Source organism: Argiope bruennichi, chromosome 2 (assembly GCF_947563725.1).
Source record: "Argiope bruennichi chromosome 2, qqArgBrue1.1, whole genome shotgun sequence".
NCBI classification, from domain to species: domain Eukaryota; kingdom Metazoa; phylum Arthropoda; class Arachnida; order Araneae; family Araneidae; genus Argiope; species Argiope bruennichi.
Window position 1 is genome coordinate 145170161 of NC_079152.1, and position 25316 is coordinate 145195476.

A 25316-nucleotide genomic window follows, 5' to 3' on the forward strand; every position below is an offset into this window, starting at 1 on the left:
TCTGTCACCTTTTGTCGAAACATCTAACTTTCCATTCCAACTTTATTTAACATTTGCAGAGATCTTCCGTCATTCCCTTTGCCTTAATTCGACAACAACTCGACCAAATAAAAGGCACCTGCAACCGACTTGGAAAGTCATCGAAATCGATCGTTCTCGATTTCCTAAACAAATTAAAAGTCAAATTCCGCACACCCCCAGCCCCAACCCCCTGTGCTGGAATCAAAGCACCAGGAATACAACAACAGCTTTCACGACACCGGGAACAGAAAAGCGATTGTTCAGAATCGGCTCCGACGGCACAGAATCGATTAATGACCCGATTAATCGATGGGACATCCTGCCGAAAAGAGAATTTCCAGTTTTCCCCAAAGGGGGAATCGAAACAGAAGTTTCCTATACGGGGGAATTGAGTTGGCCGAGAGGGAAATTTTCCGATAACTCTTTGGTTTTGGCCGATGATTAATTGCGATAAATCTACGGCGATCGTTACGATATCGATCAACATTGGCGAATGTATAATGCGATCGAGTGGATGCAATGTCCAAAATCCTGTGATCGAGAGCTCACAATTCACTCTCCAGTTGATCTCGGTTTGAAATTCTTGAGATATAAGCATTAAGAAGTTCTTTCCTACTTAATTAGATCAAAATTCCATATAAGTCCATTTTATTTGGTAGAATTTACTCAATAGCATTAATATAAGTAAAAACCATTGTAATGCGTGTTTTATTTTTTGCGATTTTAATTTGTTGCTTCTAATTTGTCTTCGAGAATTATTAATATTGCTATATAGATGTGATATTATTTTTAAAAGCCTGTGAACCACGAAGTTTTAGAAATTAAATTATTTTATGAAAGGATATAAATTTTGTTTACTGCAGCTTAGTGAGTAATTCTTACAGGCATATGTTTATTTGTCACATAACTGTATTTTAACGAGTTCAAGTTTTTAATATTGTATTAATTTATATGGATAAAAGAGGCTTAGGCACTAGTTAATGCATTTTTCAAAATTATTGATGGAGAACACTTTTAGAAATTAATTTATATTATGTACAAATAAAACGCTGTGTTAATTTTTAAACCACAGTTAACTGAAGGAGTAAGATCATCAGCAAATATGAAATTTATATCTTGGAGCAGTGAAATTTGATATTAAATAAAAACTGGCGAAATCTGTTCATTGGTTGAGACTGGAGTATTTTATAAAAGTTTCCTCCATAGAGAATATATAGTGAATTAAATTTTTTCAAAGCGTCTCCCAAAATACGGGGGGGGGGTCAGAGAGTAAACGACCATAGATGCTTTATTTAGAGATTATGAGAAAATTAACCTATTAGCGTTTGTACAGCTTTAATTATAAATTCGCTTCGTTTTTCATTCGAATGCACTTAAAAGCTCTTTAGGAACCAATTTAGAAAATTTAGGTTTTTTTTTTTTTTTTTTTTTTTTTTTGTATAGTTTAAAGCTACGATAGCTTTTAAACCATAATTTTCAAGAAAAAACAAAATGTTTAAAGTTGTGTTACAGTCTTTTGATGATGAATCTATTACTGTTTAAATATTGTTTGTGATTTAAAACTCTATTATTTAAAAGAGGCATTTAATTATTTATTATTTTTATTTTATTATTTAAACGAGCTGCATTATTCCATTTTATAATATAAAAAGAAAAAATGTTATTTTTTCTCATTAATTAACTTTTTATGTTTAATATCCATTTCGGAACGAAAAAAAATTCGATGCCACATTTTCATAAGCTTGACTCTTAAAAAAAATATTGAAATGAAATACAGAAAAAAATTGAATAACTAGACAATGAATTTTTTTTAAGTCCTTAAGTCAAGATTTTATCTGGAATAATTTTTATTTAAAAACATTGAAAAATATGCAAGAAGAAACTATTCATAGCCTACCCATGATCCACAAATTAAGGAGAAATGGAATAACTCATGGTATTTTGGATATTTTAAAAAATTAAGAATGATTTTAAATGTCTTTAAATCTGAGAAATCCACCGATTGTCATTAAATGATCTCAATTACTAATCTTACAATAACCACTTAAAATTTAGGATCATTATATTCTTAAAAAAGAGAAGGCATTTTTTTTAGCATAATTTTTTTGTATAAGATGTACAAAAAATACTTTCACTTAAAACATTTGTAAGTAACTTTTTTGTTGGCTTGTTTAAACTGATCATTATATTATTTTAATTACCATTCCAGATAATTTGCATTAAAAAATTCCACTAATTACCTTTGAACTCAGCAGAATTTCGGCTGATTTATCAGAGAAAAAAAATGACATCGTAATTTGAATCCTAGATCACGTAAAAAATGCCATTTAAACAGATAACAATCATTAGACCGAAAAAATATTCCGATTGTTTAAATTTAAGCTGGACTTTTGTTGTAAAAAAAAAATGGCTTCGAATTCAGAGACAAATGAAGTATTGATTGATGACTAGTCGATTGATTGTTAAGCGATGAAATTTTTCAGGGGCAAAGAATTGTTATTGATTAAGCTTAATTAGAATTACAATGAAAAAGCTTAACTTAAAATTGAATTATTTAAATTTTAGCTCATGATACATAACTAGCTGAAAGTGGAAGTGTATAATTAAATGCGTAGAGAAAAATAAAACAGTATGGAATTTTCAGTGATAAGAATATTGTAATCTTTTTTTTATATGTAACAAGAACTTCACCTTACTTTTTGCTAAATCAATGTCAGTAAAAAATCGTATTGAAACACATTACAAATTTTACGAGCATTTTTAAAAATTAATTTCAAAATATGCGAGATTTTTCCTTCTAGTATAAATAGAATAATAATTCAGTTAAACAAGCTTTCAAATTTTTAAGTGAAAGTACTTTTTGTACATCTTATATATATAAAAAAAATGTATATTGAAAAAAGCTTTTTTTGTGAAGAATATAATGATCCCAAGTTTTGAGGGGTTATTGTAAGATCAGTAATTGATATCATTTAATGACAATCAGTGGATTTTATGGATTTAAAGGCATTTAGAATCATTCATCATTTTATTAGATCTTGAAAATGCCATGAATTAATCAATTTCTTAATTTTCAGATCATGCATACGTTATGAGCGTGTTTTTTTTTGTAGATTTTTTAATGCTTTTAATTAAATTTTATTCCAGATAAAAAAAACTTGGCTTAAATATTATAAGATGGAATAATGAAGTTTTATAAATAAGTTTAAGTAATAAAATTTTAAACCAAAAACAATACTTAAACAGTAATAGATTCTTCATAAAAAGACTAAAACAAATTTAATCGTTTTGTTTAGTCTTCGAAATTAGGGTTTAAAAGTTATTTCAGCTATGATCCAACCAAATACTACTAAATTTTCGAAATTTAGTAGTACTTGGTGCTTAAGTGCATTAGAATGAAGAATGAAGCTAAAATTGTATTGAAATCCTTTCTTAATTTCACTGGTATTTAAAAAAATATATTCTAGAAATTTGTAAGAGTTTTCCATTTAAAGAACAAAGATTTCACAATTTTCTAGTCAAATGCATATCTGTGCAAATAGATTATTTCTGAAAATAATATTAAAGCTTTAAAAACAAAATAAAAAATAATGTAAATTTATTTATACATTCAAAATTTTTAATATAATTTTATAAAGTTTGTTCGTCTTAAAAATAATGGTTTCATTCATGAGCATAAAAGAGAAATATTGTTAATCTATTTAATTTTTTTTAAAATTAACATAAGCTACTATTCATGAAACATGTTTGATATGTTCATTCCAAAAAGAAAATGTTCCTCACAAAAATCGAAATCTAATTACTGAAATTTGTTTTTAAAGTGGAATCATTTATTTACTTATTTTATAATTTGTAACGTGTATTTTATAACAAAAGGCATTATATATATATATATATATGGAATTGTATTAAAGTCCCAATCTGAAGCAATGCAGGGGCTATTTTAAAATGGATTTGATAATTTTGGGCTATATAGTCAGAAAAGGAGAATAACGTCTCAGATGACATCCGCCTTTTCCTATTTCTGCGCAACAGAAGCGCAGATAGATGATCTTCAACGTCAGATGTAGCATACAGCATTTCTCGTACCTATAACCTTTTGGAATCGAAACCTTACCATCCGACCATTGAGGTCCTAAGGATATCCAATAAAATAAGCAATTCTAGTGATTAGAAAGAGAGTGAATTTAAATCTTAAATTCAAATTTGAAAATTAGAGCATATATATTGCATTTATTTTAAATCGATCTTTTCTTAGTTTTCAAATGAACAAAGGGCGAAAAGTATCTACTCAGCAGACCACACCTTCTACATCAGTGAAGGCTATAGCGAGTCCATAATTATCTTCCGGATCAAATTGGGATCTTCACTATCTGTTACAATTTTCGAACATTTATTGCCATGTGGGCGAGAAATCGTTTGGGATCTTCATTAAGAATTTCCATCATCCTCTTGTATTAATCCAATTACCATAATTACCGGGCTGGGAAAATCAAATTTGAATGGTGGAAGCATCGCTATTCTTGCTGCATACCAGAGGGAACACCATATCCTTCATGGGGTTTACTATATTTCGATAAATAAACGAAGTTTGCGTTGTTTTATCGATATATTTATTAGAATGCTTTTGTAATTTAGAATATTTTTGATTATTTTGTTTGAAAAAGATTTATTTCTACCAAAATTTAGAATACTATGCAATAATTTGATTCAACTTGTTACAATTTTTATGTTTGCAAAATCATCAAACTTTTTACTTTCATTTAAAAATATATATGATTTTAGATTAAATTCAAAATCTTTTCTGGGGCTCTATTAATAGAATCAAGGTAAATCCAGCCTGTGACATTATATGGTGGAATAGTCATGCTATAAAAAAAGTAATATGTTGTCAGCGGAAGAACACCATTCCACGATCGCTACGGTTACATATAATTTTCTGGCTAATTTTTCATTTGTGTTGCTGTACTCAAAATAAATTGTAGATTGTGGCTGAATTTAACATATGACCGCCATTTATTAGGTGAAAAAACTCACATCTGACCTAACATCCTTTGTTGATCGACTCTTTGCTTAATTTTCGCTTTATTTGCACCGATTTGATTCTGGCTTCATTTTGTTCTTATGAGTTCTGAATATGTTCCTTGTTTTATGTATAAATAAGCGTATCAAATAAAAAATATATAAAAAGATAGGATTTCATCTCTAATATACATAAAATTTTCATACTCTTTTAGGGAAATAAGCAATCTAATAGCTAATTTTTCTTCAATATTATTATTATTCGCTATGAGTTCCGAAATAAATTTTATTTTATTATTCACTCAAAATGTTGTCTGGATAATGTGAAGATAAAGATAATATGATTGGAAGACAGCGAAAGTGAATTGCTTAATTCATTTTTTTATTTTTTATTTCTATACTATTTACATTATTGTTCGTTAGATTCATTAAAATTGATTGAGCAAAATTTAAATTGAATGTTTCTTCAGTTTGTTATGATCCCCATCAAAATCCTTTATTTGTTAAAAGATCTTACGCTAGCGTACATTCTATAAATTCACGATCAAGAATTCTTTCCAATAGACAAATCAGTGAGTTATTGTTTATAAATCGATGTAATTTAATATCTAGTAACTCAATTTTATTATTTGTAAAAATATTTACAAACTGTCTAACATCCTAAACATTAATATAAATTTTTAATTTCTTTATTGGGTTTGATTTACCTATAACAGAATATTTACTATAACTTAGCATTTACTTAACGTCCAAATTATTATTTTATACGTGTCTTGTATTTAAATATCCAATTATTCTCTAAGTATAATTTTTGCTTGTTATTTTTATATTCAATCTATTATCATCTAAATACATTATCCGAAACTGTTATTTATTCAATACGTATTAATTCTTTTCAGCACCTGTGTGGCACTGCGAGATCCTTATTGTGCATGGGATATGAACCAGAGAATCTGCACTAGTTCAAAACAAAGGCAAGCCTCTCTTCTAAATCTTTAAACATGTTTGCAAAACTGTGGATTTTTCTCTTTTGTTTCTTAAGACAGTTTGCTGATACATAAATATTTAATTTCAAATTTATTTGGCTTTAAATAAGAAATAATACGTTTCTGTTTGCTGTTGCAAAGTTTTAGATTTTCTGTTTTCTCACAATTATAATGTTATATAGCTATATAAAAATTAGCTATATAATGATTGATTTTGGAAGTAAATTTTCAAAATAAATTTATATCACGACCTTCACTACAAAAAGATTTATAATAAATATAATATTGAAAAAAAAAACATACGAAGAGTAATATCCATTTTTTATATTTAAAATAATATAATATTAAAGAATAATAGCTGACCAACTGATGATGATCGATGATTATTATAAATAAAGAAACAGAATACTGAAACTAATAAAAATATACCCAGTTTATTGAGTACTGAATTTGAGTGTCATTAAAAAAATTGAGAATTTTCAACAACAGCAATTGTTTTAAAAACATTCTAAAATTGCTTTAAAAAATAAGAATTTCTGAAATAAATAACAGCGAGAATTTTTGACAACATAAATTTCTGAGAAAAAAAACAAATTTTCAATCGGAAAAAAAGCAGAAATTTCCGACAATAATTCCGAAATACCTAAACCATAAAAGCATTCTTAAAAATTTTTTTCGGAACATTTAAAAAACAATGTAAGTGTAAAAATAAGTTCCTGAAAAATAATTGCATTAAAACGACATTCATTTTCAAGAATAAGAATATAGTCTATAATGAAGTGCAATAGGAATTTTATACTTTTAATAAATTAAATAAAGAATAGTAATTGAAATCTGAACCATAATATCGAAGTGCAATGAACAAAAAACGATAAGTTTCTTTTACTAATTTTTTTAGAAGATTAACAGTTGGCGAAGACTAAAATTAAATTCCTGCCTTCTTCTTTTCAAGAAAATGATATCAAAATAGTTTGTCAAAAGTTGATCTCTTATCGAAAATTGATTTCACTCGACGCATTTCCTCTTTATTTCCTGCTCTTTCACCAATACAGGCAATTTTTCAGCGCCCATAATCCCTTTTCCTATAGCAGTCATATATTCTTAAAACGCATTTGGACGTTTAAGAAATTAGCTTAAAAAGCAGCATAAGAGCATCGATTTTGCCTCCATTATCGACTTTTTCACGAGACCGCTGCTTCGCTTCTAAAATTGCTCCTGTGTACTTTCAGAAGATGCTAAAAGGCAAAACCTTGTTCCTGGAAATAGCAGTAGTTAAATAATTACATCTTATCGTGTTTCTTTGGGCACGAAGCGAGAGATTATCTATCCAACACAGCTCGGCGCCGAAATCGAAAACTGATACCTGGTTGGTGTCTTTTTATTCAAACAAGTAATGCTTTGAGCTAGCATCTAACGATTATTTCAAACAGAAGACGCTTGGTAACAATATGGATTTCGAATCCACTTTAATTTTTGGCAACATGTTATGGGATGATATATGTATGTAGACATAATGAAAAATATAATTTTTCATAACAGACATTATCAAAAGTAGATACGCTATCATTTTCAGCTATATGCTATTAAAAAGAAAGGAATTTTATGTCATATTACTTTTATTGGAAGTACACTGGAATATTGTTTAGCCGACTGAAAACAATCGATGAATTTTATCAATACGGAGGAAAAATTTTAAGTATTTTATAAAATCAATAAAGGCTTAAGTGGGGTTCATCAAATACGCCCTGCTAATCTATTTTGCATTTTGAAGCAGAAAAACGTAATAACGTCATAACGTAACGTGAAGTCCTTTTTACACAGGGACAATCACTGGACCCAGTAGATGGGCACGTGATCCCTTCAAAGTTTCATTAGTGAATTATTTGATGATAAAAAAGCGTTGCAAGATATAAAAAAAATAGATAATGAAAAGACATTGTCCAATTCACATACCCCTAAATTATTGTCCCAAAGGTATATGCACGCGTGTCTCTATTGCTCCAGACTGATGGCAGAATATTTTGTGGGCTGTCTGATCTGCGATTGTGACCAAAGATAATTTCCTTGTAAGTAGAATTAAAAAAAACCAGCTTAGATATTGGTATAGTGTAATATTCTTCTTTTCCCCCTATTCTTTTCATTCCTATCTGCTATTTTCAGAAATTGTGATATTTATGAAATTTTTTTGATACTTCATTATGCTTCATTATACTTTAATTTTGCTTAAATAAACATCAAATTTCTACCCAATGTGTGCACCCTAAAATTCACTAATACAAACTGCTACGGAGTGATGTCAGTACTTTTTATTCAATATCGGTAATACATAAATCATATAATTGTTTTACCTTTTTCAAATTCAGTTGTTTAAAATTACATTTTAATTTTATAAAAATTGTTAAGGTATAAAAATAGTAAGTGACCGCTCTTCTGATATTGTTCTTTCATCTTCAGGATTTTGAAGAGTGACAAATTTGTGCAAAATATTGTTGACGGATGGGATGCCCGTTGCCCAGAAGGTGAGTTCTTGTTCCTATGGCAACTCCTGCCGTTTTTATTATTATTATTCTTTTTTGCACGTCCTGAAAGCGGATTCAGGAAACGCTTTTCGATATTATTCTGACTTGCGAGATATATTATCTTTTACCCTGGGCGGGTTCTATAAAGAAAAGATTTACGGGTATTTTCAAAATAGGATGACCATCTCACAAATAAAGTATTCAAAGCGGATGTTTGAAACAAAAACTAAATGTAAACCGCCTTTCTTTGAAAAAGATTTTGTAAATGAATAATTGTATTAATCTATATATCTGCTTAACGCACAGTTATAAAACTGTCACAGTAATGGTATGTGATAAAGGATGTTATTGTGATTGGCAAACTCAACAAGAAGCTCCAAGAGTATTTTACTAATACTAATGACAATGGGCATACTTTTCTTAGAAGATGTTCCTAATTGAGAATGTGACTTACAAAAAATAGGATTATTCTGCAGTCACGGCTTTTATATATATACATATATATATATTAATTAGAGTTTCATTTACTTTTTTATGCTACGGAAAGTCGTTTACTTTCGAGTATTCGAGATAGATGAGTGAATATGTATTTTGTATTCATGTAAAAAAATGCTATGTCATGTAAAAAAGTACTGTTTTCTGACATTTGTAATCTACAAATAATTTATATTCATTTATTGGCAGATCGTTCGCCATCTTTTGAAATAATTTCATTGTTTTATCACCATGTGCTTCTATTTTTGACTTGGTGCTCTATTATTTTAGATAACATAAATATAAAAGAAATATTAATTTTATTTAGAAAAAGTTATTCATATCATAAATATTTTTATTTTTTCATTAAATTTCAGTTTTTTATTCCAAAGGAGAAGGACACATTTTGATATAATTTTTATATCCTTCATGAAGTGTTCGATGAAAAAAGTTTGGTAACGCAAGCTGCCTTCGATCAGCTGCGAATTTTTTGAATTAATAACTAACATTTTTTATATCTTTAAGTTTGTCATATTCTTTTGACAGTTTTGTAATTTTTGAAAGTGATATGAAGCTGCAGAAAACGGTTAAAAATATTTCTTCTGAAGAACTTAAAGAGTTTCTAATCTTGATATTTTCTTATCGATTTTTAATGTTAAATTTCCGTTTCGTATATACATGTTTGTTATTTAGAACAAGAAAAATCCATGCTTCCGTTATAGATTAAAATGTTTTCAGAGTCACTACGAAAGTGCTAAGATTATGAAATATGTTAATTCTTTTAAGTCCACTTCTTTCTTGAAGTTGTGAAAATTTCTCTATTCGAAACAACGTTTCATATAATTTGCGTTCTGTTTGCTATTACTTATTCCAAATGTATTCTTCATAAATTATTAAAATGTTAAGGATTACAATAATTTTTTAAATAAGTTATTATTGTACTGACATTTATTGATACTAATATTTTTTTTTGGATTCCGTTAAATAATAAAGTATAGAAATTCTTAAATGTCAGGCTCCTCTATAGTTATACGAGATTCCATTAAACTCAATGGTCATATTCTTTTCACCATTTAAAGAAATGGTAATATAAATTTTAATAACGTGATTTCTATAGTTTCAATCCAGCCATTTTATTTATTTATTTTGATAAGTTTTTCAAAAATATTCCTCAGTTATGATACATATAAAAATTGGAAAGTAATATCCCAAACTCGTAATTTCACTGAAAAAAGTTTTCAGTTTCTTTTTCGGTCTTTATAAAAATAGTTTATCTTTAATCCAATTAAATTTGATATGAAGATGAGGAGTTTTACTTCTTGTTTCACTTAAATTGTTTACAAGAGGTGAGGAAGGGAAAAAAATATTTCATAGCCAAAAAAAGCTTATTTGGGAACAACATTTCTTCCATAGATTAATTTGAGTATTCTGAAATATATTTTTAAACAAGCAATTTATGAAAATGTTTCCATATTTTGTCTTTCATTAATTATTTTTAAAAAATATCGTTTAAATAAAAAAAAAAATTAACATGATTCTATGTCTAACATCGAGCGGATAATAAATATGCATGATACTCTGATGTAGATTATCCAATTAGCAGATTAGGATCTGCTGAGGGCTGCTAGGATTAAAAGGGGCCGGGAGAGTTTGATTAAAAACTCTATTTTTCTAGTTGCTAAATAAACTTGCAAAAAATACAAATTCTGTGAGCGATACAATGTTAGGATAATATTGTCACGTAGCTACTGGAGCGTGGAACTCAATGACACACAGGAAGTAAAGCTAAACCAATTTATTAGCTCAACTCAATGAGCGAAGTACATATATAAGATCTGCACAACTCTGAACTCAGAACGCTGTGATTGAGAGATCTTCGGCTTTTACACCAGTAGAGAAAGTTCTAGAATACTTTTCTGGAGACAGTAAGAAAAGTCCATAGCACTTGTATGGTAAATTAAACAAAGGTCCAGCATCTTCTGGAACACGAAATAAAGGAAAACATAAATCAAGGAATTAAATAAATATTTTAACAAATTTTAAATCTTACTGTCGCTACCAGGATTCGAACTCACGATCTCTTGATTACAAGACTAGTCTGATGACCATTCGGCTATGGATAGTTGATTGTTTCTTTCCAGTGCGGCAATATGAATAAATTATCAAGTTACAATTTTTCAAGTTATTTTTTTAGTTAGTTATTATAATGTTGATAAAAACAAACATGTGCTTCAATAACATTACATACAAACGTGGTTGCGGATCCGGATTCATAAAAAACAAATAAAAACAATTTATACTCAAAAAATTAACAAAATAACAAATCAAAGAAAATAAATCATTAATAAGTTCAGAGTATGCTGAAATATAGAACTAAATGTGATTGCCTTACTAAAAGAGCGCCTTCATAATGTGCATTGTCTGTCTGGGGTCGCAAAATATCTAAATCCTCGTTGATCCATATTTACCAACACACTAAAAATGCTATGTTACCGAAATTTTGTATATAATTTTAATTATATAATTTATGTATTGAAATTATGCAAAGTTCAGACATATTTTTAGATATTCACAGAATCTGATTTTGATTCCTGGGCTATTTTTCATTTTCTTATACCAAAGAAAACTAACTTCATCTGCAAACTAATAAAATGAACTAACAGAATCGAGACGGCACTGGAACACGTGTATTAGTACTATGTGAATTATATCCTCCATCCGTGCGTGGATAATTAGCCTTATCTCGTCTAATCAAATACCTACGAAAGTGAGCTGCTTTTTCAAAAGATTCCTCTTACCGCTAATTGCTCTCAAGGAAATTCCATTCATAATTCAACTAGCACTGAATGCTAACTGGATTAAGGGAAAGAGAAGAGGTCTTCGTTGCGAAAATTAGTTACGTTAATGGAGAACACTTCACTTACAGGCATTTTAGTTAAAGGGTGTAGAGGTTTCAGTTTCAGAATGATCTGATCTCGAATGCGCTTTTTCATTTGGTACATCCATTCACACTCATTTTGTTTCCATAGAATTAGTTATGATTTTAATAAATGTTTGGCAGCATTGAATTTTAGGCTTCTTGTATCATTGTTTGGTATTAATATCTTTAAGGGTTTTTGAAGTAATAATTCCGAAATTCTTTCACAAATTACAAGCGCTTCCACAAGGCGTATAAAATGCTATAAAATAACGAAAAGAACACTTAATTAATTTTACTTTAAATTATAAGAAAAAACAGCCCGATCTAAATTTATTAGATAAATAAGTTTATATCTATTATATGTAATTAAATATAAAGATACCTAGCACTATTCTGTAATTTTGTAAAAACAATTATTGTTATGAGCACCCGTATTTTTACTTCTTTTTACGGCTCCGTATTTACGTGGCGAATTTCAGATTACAACAAGATCGCCAAACTCCATCTTACATATGAGACCAAAATTTTGTCAAGATGGTTGACGATGGTTTGCATCTTTTCCCCCCCAAGGGGGGGGGGGGCTGCGTATCTACATTTCCAGGTTTACTTGACAATTATCATATTATGAAAAGAATGCCAAAATAATGGATTTATTTGGCGATTTTCAAATTATGCCGAAATTGGCAAATTCATTTTAACAAAAGAAACCCAGACAATTGGAGGCAGTTTATATCCATAAAAATAAATTTCTTAGTTATGACCGTTTTTTCAATAACAAGAATTGGTACCTGTTTATGTTTAAACTGATATTACTGTATCAGAACTTCGTAGGTTATATTAAAATAATGAATAAATATACTTTTATATATATGTTTTGGCTTTAGATAATTTTTAGTATGGACATAGGTAATAATATGATTGGAATGCAAATGGATAATTTTAATTAATTAATTTGAAGTAAAAAAAAACAGAATAATTTTAAATGCTGAGTATTTCTTTTTGGAAAGCATTAATTCGTTTTTTACAAATAATAATTTGAGCTGTAGAGATGGAACTTTTTTTTTTGGAAAACTTAAATGATTTTCATATCCAGTATAACAGTACTTTGACAAGAGAACAAAATATCATTATTTGGTTACAATACGACACATTGTAGGGTTAAAATGCAAATCCATTCAATTAGTTAACAGATTCAGCAAAAATGTCAATTAGTGCTAGTTTATTTTGTTAATTCTACATTTTATTAGTAAATAAAACACAATCGATTCAAAATTTCTAATTTCTCCTTTGATAAAATTATGATTACGAAACGCTGGAGATTTTAAATTGCAAATTTTTCAGCAATGCAAAACGATTGCTCATTTTGGAAGGATAATTAACTTTTTTTAAAAATTTCATGCTTGCTTATGGTCTATTATTATTATAACTTTTTATACGATTCGCTGTTCGTATATATTTATGATGAGCAATTTTCATATTTCATATTTTGACATTCAAATGATAAAATAAATACCTAGAAAATAGGGTAGGTAATTTATAGCTACAAACGCATATGACAGACTCAATTATGAAATATAAAAATAAACTGAATTCTGCTGAATTTCAAATTTACTGCCATGCTTAAGAAGTGCTCGAAAATTGGCTACTTTATATCCAAGGAACAAACAAGTCTCTTAGTTTTCTAAATGATGTCCGTTAAAAATATGGCCAAATCTCTATTCATTGTTTATTCCAACTATTTTGTCATAAATATATATTAATTTTTACAGTTCTTTAATAGTGCATTTTCCCTTTTTGTGTGCTGTTTGGGAGCAGTAACAGTAGCGCACAAATTTGGTAGTCTCTGTTTGGTGCCTGTGACAGGAAATTTGAATGCCCTTTGAGAATAATTACAATTAACTTATGGGTTTCTTCACTCTTATTTTGCAAAAATATCTAAATATTATTTTAAAGATACTTGATCAGCCCATAAAAATAGTCCCAAGATTAAAATTGGCGAAATGATTTTTAAATCGTTGTCTTTCTAAAACTTCAACAACAGGTGGAGCGGTACGGGGGGAAGAAAAATAATATAGCGACTTTAAAAATCTTCCTTCTCTTTGTAAGAAAAATAAATAACAGAACGGTTTTTTAAAAGTGCAAAAGAACCAACAGGTTGAAAGATCTCTGCTTTCTTCTCAGACTCGTTGATATGCAGGAAGAGGCACTAAAGATGGAAGGAAGGAGCCCCCGCACTCGTAAACTCTAGCTTTTTTGGAAGATTCCCGGCTTCTTTATTGTATACCATCTTTTCAGGATTCTTATCCATTTTTTGCTCTCTCTACCCACCCCAACTTCAATCTCTCTTTTACTTATTCCAGTAACGGTAGCTATAGATGGGAAGATGAGATCTTTCCGGCATGTTTATGCCGCCAGTTTAGAGAAGTTTGGTGCATGGTAAAAGAGGCATATCTACTGAAGGAAGACGAAGAAGATGAAGCAGAAAGGGCGGAAAAAAGTGAATTGCGATGAAGATATATAAATTTATTATTTTTTTTTTATCTACCGGATCTCAAGAAGGAGAGAGATATAGATTTGGTAATGTCTTCCAAGCGACAGGGTAGGGCGGGTTTGCCTTGATCGGTTTTTCGTTAACCGCTGCTTGCTACTCGTTATTTTGGTGCCTCCGAGTGGAATGGGATATAAAAAAAGGGGCTGAAAGAAAAAAAATCGTAAATAAAAATCGCGCAGCTTTCCGTCAACTTAGAGATCAGTGTCTGATAATAATAAGCATATTAATTTACTGGTGCGTGTAATGTAGTTTTTAGATAAGGTTTCTGGGCGTCAGAGGGGGATATGATATAAAAGATATACACGATCATCTTCATGTAGTTAAGAGATATCGAAATTTATGTTTCCTGTGATATTCTATATTATAACACTTTAACAGTGTGCATATTTTTTTTTGTAATAATGACTAATTATTGAATGCCGGTAGGTATTTAACACATAATTGAAGGGGGGCAGGGGACTCTATGAGGCATTTTTGCGAATTTTTCACTTATGAAATTTGTTCGGTATATGTGTTAAAATATAAATAAATCAAATTTCTTTTTTTTTTTTAAAAATTGGAACGAAATATTATTTTTAAAAATTAAAAGATGTATAAATTTTTTTTTAATTTCAAAATATTCCAGGAGACTCAGTTTTTAATTTTTTCTATTATTTTTTCCATATTACTCAATATAAATTTATTTAGAATAAAACTGTGTATGATTTTCTAATTCCAATTTAATGCTAATTTTTTAGAAATATTTTTATCTACATTTACTGTATTTTCATAAGAATGTTATGTTTTTTGGAACTAAAATTGACTTTTAACTATCTAAAAAACCTCGAAATATAAAATGCATACTTTGTTTTCTTTTATGGTGTAACATAAATTTTTTATTATCAATTCTATTTCATTTCTTCAAACATTAAGACATCTGGAACGTTTCAAAGATGTTTAAATCTAATTACAATATTATTTTGAGGAAAGTAATTAAAATGGGCTTTTTTAATTTTGGCCTTTGAAATATATATTTTATTGAACAATATATTTTGCAACACCATTTTAGTTGAATATAAACTTATATTTTTATAAAGAAACGATAAAAATAAAATTTAACGTTTCTGTCGGTTTTTGCTTGTTTCAAAGTCCATTGTCCTCTTAATGAAATGAAACATGCGTATATGTATTTCTGTATATAAATTGTGAATGAAAATTTAATTTAGTCGGTTTAATTTATTGAATATATTCTATTGGTTTTTTCAATAAATTTTCTTTAATTTTTATTTAATATTAATAAAAAAGTGATAATTAATGTCAATCAACACATTTTTTAAGAAAAAGGTTTTGTAAATTTTTATATGTAGTGTCTTACAAAAAAAATAATAAATATAATTCCGAAATTAATTTTTTTAAAGTGGAATTTCTTTTTCTTTACAAGTCAAAAATATGGAGAGGGAATCATATTTTCATCAACCATTAATTTATATATTTAGATTTCAAATATAAAAATAAATTGTAAGGAATATAGGGTTAATCTAATATTTAGTGTAACTTAGATAAAGTATTACTGTAATTAAAATCTCAAAATGTTTGAAAAAAATTGATTTAAAACTGATGACTTATAGACTGGGTATTTTAAATAAATTTTGATAATTTGTAAATTCTGTTTTCAATTGAATCACCATTTTAACAAAATAACTTATGTCACATTTTAGTTTTATAAGATATATTTTAAAAAGAAATTGAAAATCTATTCCATCGAAGTTTGTTTTAATAGAAAATCTTTCAAAAGTACATAATTTCTTTCATTGTGGAGATATTTTTATACCAATTAATTTGGTTAATATTTCTTCATGATAATAAGTTCATTTAGAATAGCTTAATATTAATTGTTCTGAAATTATATTGATTTAATAATGGTTATAAAATTAGTGAAGCTGTACAGTCAGTGTTCGTTTTCAGAAACTCAAAACATTAATAGATAGTTCCTGTTTCTTTCTTTCCTTTTTTAAAAATATTTTAGATAAAAACTGAAATGAATAATTTGATTATTGCTTTTTGCCTTGCAACTAGATTGCATGAATCAATCAAGGCATGACCAAAATAAAATATATAGTAGTCTGTACAAAATGCTTACCTTGATGTGATAAAAGGGTTTTAAACCATTTAATTGACATTCCGTTATATGCTGAATTTATCTTTAGTTCTATCTGAAAGGGAAATTGAGGCCAGGAAATCTGTATTATGAATGCATGACTTTGTTAAGGAAATTCTGATAGAAACTCTCTCTTTTCAAATTTATGCTAATTCTGCGAAACATTTGTAAATTCTCCTTAAAAGTAGTTAGATAATAACACGGCATTTAAAAATTAGATGATTATTTAGCTGACTAGTAATAATTAGTTTTGTTTTCTTAATTGAGATTCTGTTTACATAATAGCGTATCAAGAGAGTCTCAGACAATATATGGTTCGTTAAAACTTTCGCATTAATAAAATCAGAGGCGAAATTTTAAAAGCTATATTTTCTAGTTTACGGCGTCTGCTCTCTTAACGAAACTGTTGATATTATAAAAGCCAGATAATGTTGCTTTGTTCAGCGCTTGTTATTACAGTTATTTTAATCATGCCTTTATTTGCGTGAAGTATTTTGTTTAAGTGCATATACCTTTTATTCAACGTTTTAAACTCATCCAACGAAGCAAGTTCAATTCTCATTTGTTAATTGCCAAGTGTGTATTCCTAAAAGACTAGACAACATAAAATTAAGAGGACTCTCCTCTCTTTGCAGCTATTGTTGATATTTTATCAAAAGATGAATATTTATATCACGTTGAATGTTTTTAGTTTCAGTATATTTTCGTAATTAGGATCCTTGACATTTATACATGTAAACATGGAAAAGTGGAACATTTCTTTACCGTGAACTACGTTTAAAGTGCTGTAATTAAAATGTTTTATAATTCGATAATTCGATTTAATTAAAAATTTAGAATTCAGTAAAAGTTTTCTTTGTTCGATGTTCATGAAGATCTTTTGTCCAAATTACTCCGGCGACATAGTAATTCTCCCATTTTTTTATTTTCTTTTTGCAGATCCAAAGCCATCAACTTCTCCGATCACCGGTGAGTTTAAGCAATAAATTGCGCCCTTTTATCACAACTTCTGTGTCCTCAATTTGACCTTCACCTTTACTGCAGTTTGATCTTCACTTGCTAATACATTAACACCTTATTTCTTTTCAAACAAAAATCCTTATTCTGCATGCTGTCCTCATTCAAACTTGCTTTTTCATGTGTAAATGTGAAGGAAACTTGAACTTATTAATTCTACATCTTCAAAAAATATTTACGATATTGTCTGTAACGTTCGTTTCGCTCTCAGATATAAATCCCATCATAAAAGACCAGATATAAATCCGGAGATTTAAATGGCTCTTTCAATAAAATAATTCAACACTTTTAAAATAATTTACATGTGACGAAATATAGAAATACAGTTACTGTAATAACATTTTAAAGGAGTTTTCCAAAGTAAATTAGAATTTTGAAATAATATTCCTTAAAATAATTTATGTTTTGAATTGTTTGCATATTCTATTGCTTTAAAGATGATATTTCTTATTTCATAAGTATTATTCCTAAGCCCTTGTATTTGTTTGTAGATCTATGTAGTTTGTAGATCTGTGTAATTTTTTTTTCTATTCCATTAGTTCTCAATCCAACTATGTTTTTTTTTTTTGATAAGCTTAGATGTAAAAAAAAATGATCTTCTCTGTTAAAATTGGTTATCTGAGAAGTTTATTTTGTTTTTACGAGGACTTTATATGTTACTAACACTTATTTCTAGGGCGAAAGACTTTAAGAACATAAAATTAATGTTCTTTTTATTTCACTTTGTTCAAAAGCCATAATATTGCTACTACATTATTATAGCATTTATATAGATAAACTCTAAAGGTTGTAAAAATAAAAATATGTTAGTCACAGATTTTTTTCGCTACCTAGAATAATTTTTGCATTAAATAATCAAAAATTAAGTAAAAACTTTGATAATTTTTGATTTTCTTTTTCTTTTATTTAAAATGATCTTCTTTCAAAATAATATAAAAAGTTATTCTTCTGTAAATTGGATCATCTAGTTCAGCTAGCAAAGGAGATTCAATTGTAATTCCCTTTGCTTGCATGATCTCATTTTAGATTCAGGAAAGATAATAAAAGCATTCAAGACTTTAAAAAATTGTACCAATTATATTTGTGCCAAATATTTAATAATGATAAATGTTTCTCGTTCCAATTCATGTTTATTCTATTGCTCCACAAATTTGATATTTCACTGTTATTTTTTTAAGTTAGTGAAGAACCAATTTTCGATTCCAAAATAGCACAGCTGTCATTAAATATCTTCTATTTATTCATTGGGTTGAATTGATTAATAAATACAAATATCGACTCCTTCTTCGTAAGTTTATTTGCTCGAATGGGTTTTAGTTTCTCTTTTTGATAGGAATGTAACAGCTGCTCGTGAATTGTTTTGTTTTCTCATCACGAGAAGCTGCAAACGAAGGCAAAATTTTCAGATTACCCTAGACATTATTGATTTATAAAATGGAAATGGCAAAATCTTTTATAGATAGTTATCACATATTTTGACAAAATAAACTTTCGTTCGCTTTTCAGCATTAACTCTTTTCACATAAAAGATTAGCTTCCATATTTTAAATTGTGAATCTATTGAATTACATGAAATAAAAATATTACAATTTGTGAGATTAAATATTTATTATAGTTTATGTATTGGTAAAATATTTATACGATTAACTCTGTTCGGAAACCTTTATTATAAGAATGGAAAACGCCAGAATTAAATACAAACATTTATTTTTTTTAAAATATGTGGGAAGAATTAGTATAAGATGAAATTACTTTTGAAAGCTGAAAACTGTCTTAAACTATTTAGATTATTTCTTTCAAATCGGTTTTAAATTATTTATTTTTTAGATAATTTAGAATAGTATTATAAAACATTTAACTGGAACAAAAGTAATAAGGTGTTTTTGGGGAGAAATGTTTTTAAAAATGCATTCCTAAATTCCGTTCCTTTTAATGTTGACTTTATTACTTACACTGAATTAACATTTTAATAAAATATATAAATTCTTAAAACTTTGTTTCCTTATATGTATTTCTTTTTAAAATTTCCAACAAAGATGTAAATTAAATTCATTATTTCCAGAAGTTTTTCTCTCAAAAATATTCATTTACAGTGGATAAAAAATATAACTTTCAGGTCTGTAAAAAAATAAGAAAAAGTAATTTTAATTTTAAAAGTCTTAACGTTTTACATGGAAAAAAAACCTGAATAGATGACGAGTTTTGTTTTCATAAAGTGAAAGATGGAAACATAAAATTGAAATATTCAGTTCAATGCTCTCCAATGAAGAAGTCATTGTAAAATTACTTTTGAATTCTTGTAAGTAGTTGCTTAGCAACCATCTTCATTTTTGAAAATAAAAACTGCAACATGTATCAACTTAATGCATTTTTTAATAAAGAATGTAAAGTATCATAAAGCGCACTGTACATGAGAACGCATCTACTAAAAATCAAAATTCCTATTATTTAAATTAAGATGCTTTCAGATTTAAACTATAAATTGTTACTTAGATACAGTTACTATATTTAAAAAAAATAACAAAACTAAAGAAGATTGGAATCTCTAGATCGAAACTTTAGAGAATAATAATGTTTTAGGCTTTGTTCGTCCATGTTTATTTTATTTTGAAATTTCACTCTTAATTATATAGCAATAATAACTTGGGAATAAAATATTTTTTTACATTTTACACTTGTCAGTATATATCTAGTAACTAAAACAATGAAAAATATTGTTACAAAATATACTTAAAAGTATTTTTAAAAATTAATTAAAATTAGAAACAAAAATATATGGAAATAAAATTAATTCCCCTGATTTTTAAAAATTTTTTTTTATGGCGACATGAAAAAAAAGCTCTTATGCAATAATATGACCGAAATATAGAAGTTAAGATGTTAAAATTGATGATTTTTTAATTAAAACATTAGTTTTTGAAAACGTATCTTACATTTAAAACAAATTTTGTTTTTGAGGGGCTTGTCGATATTTATTGCGAGGTTCATAAAAGGATTTATCTTTGGTTTAAAAATTTAGTTACTTCCAGATTATTTTGTTTTACTAATTTTTAATTTTTCTTCTGTTTCGCTCTATTTTTTTTTTCTTTTTTCTTTTCCAATATTCTGAAACACTAACAAACTTTTCTGGCTAGAAAAATCTTCCCTCCGCTTTTTTTTTAGTTTATGATTTAGTTTTATTTTATTTTTACCATTATTATATTATCTACAGTTACTAGCACCACGGCAATGCCAACCGAGCACACCCTTACATGTCCGCCTTGTCCCATCAAGTGCGTCTGTCCCAGTGTACCGGCCTACATGGATAACGAAGTGGACCAAGTGGGTTAGTCTCACACTTTTTGTTTTCATAGCAAATACGATCTTGCGAAATGCATAAAAAATTCTTCTTGATAAAATTCAATTAGGTATATATTATTTGATTCGGGTAAATTTTTATTAATGAAATAATTTATTAAAATATTCATAAGTTTTCACACTTTTAAGCCCCGCTCTACTAATCTGCCCCGGCTCTGTTGTGCAAGTTCTAACACTAATGGGACGGTTTGAGGCCGGTTTCTTTCTTAGGTGAGGAATTCAAGATGTAAAGCAAGCTATATCTAAGGATGAATTCGTTTTACATCCTGAACTCCTCATTTGAAAAAGAAATCGGTCCTAAAACTTATTAGTATAGAATTTTCATGGCCGGTTTGGGGCGGTTTATTATGGAAAGGGTTAATAACATCTATTTTAAAAATACGAAATTGTGTTGATTATTTTTACTCTGAAGATCAACAGGAACAAAACAGTAAATATCACGAACATGCGTATGTAGTAAGTTTCCTAAAAATTCAAATTTAGAAAAAAATATTTTGCCTTATAGATTATTAAGAAGCTTGAATCAGTTTTATTAAGGTAAGAAAGGATTTAAGGCAAGTTCAATTAGAATTTAGTAATTAGAATAAAAGTCATGCCGTAAACAAAACGTTTGAGTTTACGTCATGATTTGCTTGAAAAGTGCCATAAATATTTCAGATTGGATGGCAATTTATTTTTATAAATTTTTATAAATAAAATTTTTATAAATTACCCTTAATAATCCGCAAATTTTTAAAAAAAATATTTCTTCAGAATTTTAATTTTTGAAATACTAAGGTTTTTGTGATATTTTCTGGAAATGAGTCATTTGTAACATCATTACAATACTTTCCCCTCTTGATGACTACTTATAACTTTGAAGCATTCTATTTCTCCTAAGAATACAGTTAATCTAACTACGATTATAGAAAAAGCAATTTTATCCCTAGATAAACCAAAAATTTTAAATATAACTATCTGGATTGAATCTTAGAAAATTATCGATGCATTTTTTTTCTGTGAAAGATTTGTAACAAAATAAATGAAATATAGAATAAACCAAATGCCTTATCATAGAGGAACACGAAACCGATGAAACTGAAGTCAAAGAGAGCTAATTAAAATTATGACGGAAAAATAAAACAAAAAAAAAAGCAAACAAGGAAAAAAAAATCTGCTTCCTGAATTCCAAACCAAAACAATTCACCCGAGTCGTTGTTAAGCTGAAATGAAGAAAGTGTGGCCTTTTTCTTCCTGATATATCTTCTCAATATGTTCAATGAAAGCATTTCGATATTTTCTAGAACTAAATACAATTTAGCACTTTCCCTAATCTCTAATTGTCGTGTGGTTCATTTTCTGCCTTTTTGTTTATTTTCATTATTATTTCAGCTTATCGTTTGCGTTGAGCAATAATCTATGAATGTGGAATAGTGCGTAAATAGAACAAAAATATAAATTTTAGAAAATTTTATCGAGGTGCTTCAGCTCTGCAGCCTTAATAACCAATTCAGCACTGCTTCTACATATATCAGCATCCTTTATGTCCATATTTTAAATATTTATTAGAGAAATACATTGCTTATTTTTCGCGAATGAAAGTGATTTTTTTCTATATGCTTCGATTGAACATTGTTCAATGAAATATAAACGATTAGTATATCATTGACATTTCAATGCCACTATTACTTAGAGTAAGAGAACTCTATTTTATTTTCTGTAAAACATTTCTTGAGAATTATCTTACTTTACTTAAAATGCGAATAAATTTAGATAATAAATTTAAAGAAATTTAATAATTTATTCATGTTTGAATAATTTATTATTTTGATGCAATAAAGAAAATAAAATGCACCGAGGCAAAAGAAATTCGTCGGCAGAAATAAAATAATGTAATGGATGGAGAGATGTATGACAAAAAAAAACATACTGGTGGGCTTTAGAGAGGACAAAAAAAATCCGGCATGCTGTATAAATAATCGATAACCACTTCATCATTGATTAGATAGTAGAAAAATATTAATTTTCCATAATCAGAAAGTGATCGATAGCTATAATAGGGCACTAAAACATTTGTAATTCAAATGATTTTTTTCCCTCTTAAACATTCTTTTTGATTAAGTTTTGAATCTAAATACCCAGTTACGTTTTCAATCCATCTTAAAATCAATCATATGTCAAGAAAGAAAAAATCGAAATTTAACTTAATTACAGAGAAACAACAATTTTTTTAATTGCATATTCTGATAACAAACAAACCATCACTGTCAAATTGTCATGACCAAAAATAGCCTCAAGAAACATTTTAGAGCTGTGCATTTCCAATTTTATTTATTATTTATTTACGACTCAACATATTTATTTTTTTCCGAGTAAACTTTTCTGAAATAGTTCGGCAAAAAGATGCTGATTAATGGATCCCAATTATTCTTCCACCATTTTTACCAGAATATTTGATGTGGCCACAAATATGTTTGCTCCCTTCAATTCGTGGGGGAAAATCTTATTCCGCCTTTTTTTCATCTGAATAGATCCAATAGTTTATTAAAAATGTTCCCTAAGTTTCTTTCTGAAGAGGGAAAAATCTGCAGAATATCCTCCCCGATATCTGTTGCAGGGATTTTTTTTTCTGCGACGAACAAAAATTTCGCATTCAGAAAAGAAGAGGGGAAGTGAGGGGGGCATAGAATAAAAATCTACGGCAGGCGGGGAAAAGTATCCATGCTCTAGGAAGATAGCCAAGGCTGCAGGTGCCGGAGAACGTTTTCTGACGTTCAATCGATTATTCGCTCTGCTGGAATATCGATTAATTTTTTTTCCTTCCACCCTTCAGCTCTACATCAAAAACTAATCTGCGAACATTTATCCGGAAGTATAAGCGAGAAAAATGGGTTCAAACTCAGAAATTTCGATAGACTGTTTCCATAGATCTTTTGCGATCCAGTGCGTGAGCCAGTGAAAGAAATGTCCGGAAACCATGTCACAGGAACTATAGACAAAAAAAAGAGGTTCGATCAAGTAGATTCTTAAGAATATCTTGAGCGATATTCAGTTTCCTTCAGCGTATTTTTTTAAAATGCCGATTTTTCGACAAAGTTTCATTCTCAAACTGGTTGATGACGCAATTCAAAGGAAAAATGAAATATTAAACGTCAATCAAGTATTTCAATAAATAATATAAAAATTCGGAACTTTAGCTCATTGTATGGTATTTTGAATAAAATATAAGCTTAGAAGTATTTTTAAAAATAAGTTGTTTGCTACAGAAAGTCTGGTGTTCATTTGATTAATCAACTATCTATTCAAATTCAGGTATAGTTATTGTTCGGGGTTGACTAGAAAATCATAAAATTTTTACGTAAAAATAATGCAAAGTAGGAGCAAATGAGTTGGATAAAAACACAGATTAGTATACACAGCTGTAGAGAGAGATATAGGAACTAGGGGAGTATAACACAGAGGACAATGTCTGATTATAAGATAATAAAACATGAAAAGGATCTTATTCTCATATCGTTTATTTGGGGGAAAAAATCACGCTACAAAATTATCTTTTTTTAAAGTCAAAACAAGCTTATTTCTTTGAGAAATAATATCCTAATTTCTTTTTCAATACTTAAAGATGGGTAACTCGTGAGCCAATGAATGAGCCAAATAGCTAAGATCAAATTTAATAGATATATCTTATAAAATCTTGATTTTTTTTCCAATTGTGGCAGTGTTCTTCCTAATAAACGAAATGTTTTCTGAACAATATGTTAAATGCAACTGTCCATCGTTGTTTTGAAAATTTGCCAATTGTAAATCCGTTTTTGCCGTGTATGCAAGCAGGTAGTGTGTCTTTTAAAAACATTTTTCTGGCATTTAAAAGGGAAATTATGTTGGACTTGCCAACACAGACTATTTTTTTAAAAATAAAAAGCGCAAACAGCATTTTGTTTTTCCAGCGTTTCTACATCTTTCCATTGGCATATAAAAGAGAATAGAATGATATACAGCAATGAAATATGTTATCTCTTATATATGGATTCGAAACACCTAAAACTATATGCTGGAAAATTTATGATATAATATGACTAATCTGCCATTGAACAAGCACAATGAATAAGTGGCAACATTGAGGTCTGAAACGACTCAAATGAAATAAATTTAAAATTAGTTATTCATTTTCTATTATAAAGAGTATTCGTTCTCATCTCGGACAATAGTTAATTTTTTCAACATTGGATATACCATTGTTTGAATAATTACATTTACTTCTGAAAAGATTACGATTTCTTAACTTTTATACTGTCTCCCGGTTCTACAATTTATATTTAGCAAAATATTTTTG

General features: G+C 28.3%; 1 protein-coding gene across 8 annotated transcripts in view; it reads left to right on the forward strand.

Moving 5' to 3' along the window:
* The window catches only part of LOC129991030 (semaphorin-1A-like), a 631522-nt gene that overhangs the window by 588921 nt on the left and 17285 nt on the right, over positions 1–25316 (forward strand). For 5 of the 8 annotated variants that reach the window (XM_056098199.1, XM_056098198.1, XM_056098197.1 and 2 more), the window contains 4 exons: positions 5943–6017; positions 8484–8548; positions 17570–17599; positions 20859–20972. In XM_056098199.1, the coding sequence (XP_055954174.1) occupies positions 5943–6017; positions 8484–8548; positions 17570–17599; positions 20859–20972 (284 nt within the window). The remainder of the gene's footprint in view (positions 1–5942; positions 6018–8483; positions 8549–17569; positions 17600–20858; positions 20973–25316) is intronic. The other 3 variants (XM_056098203.1, XM_056098202.1, XM_056098205.1) reach the window with 3 other exon arrangements.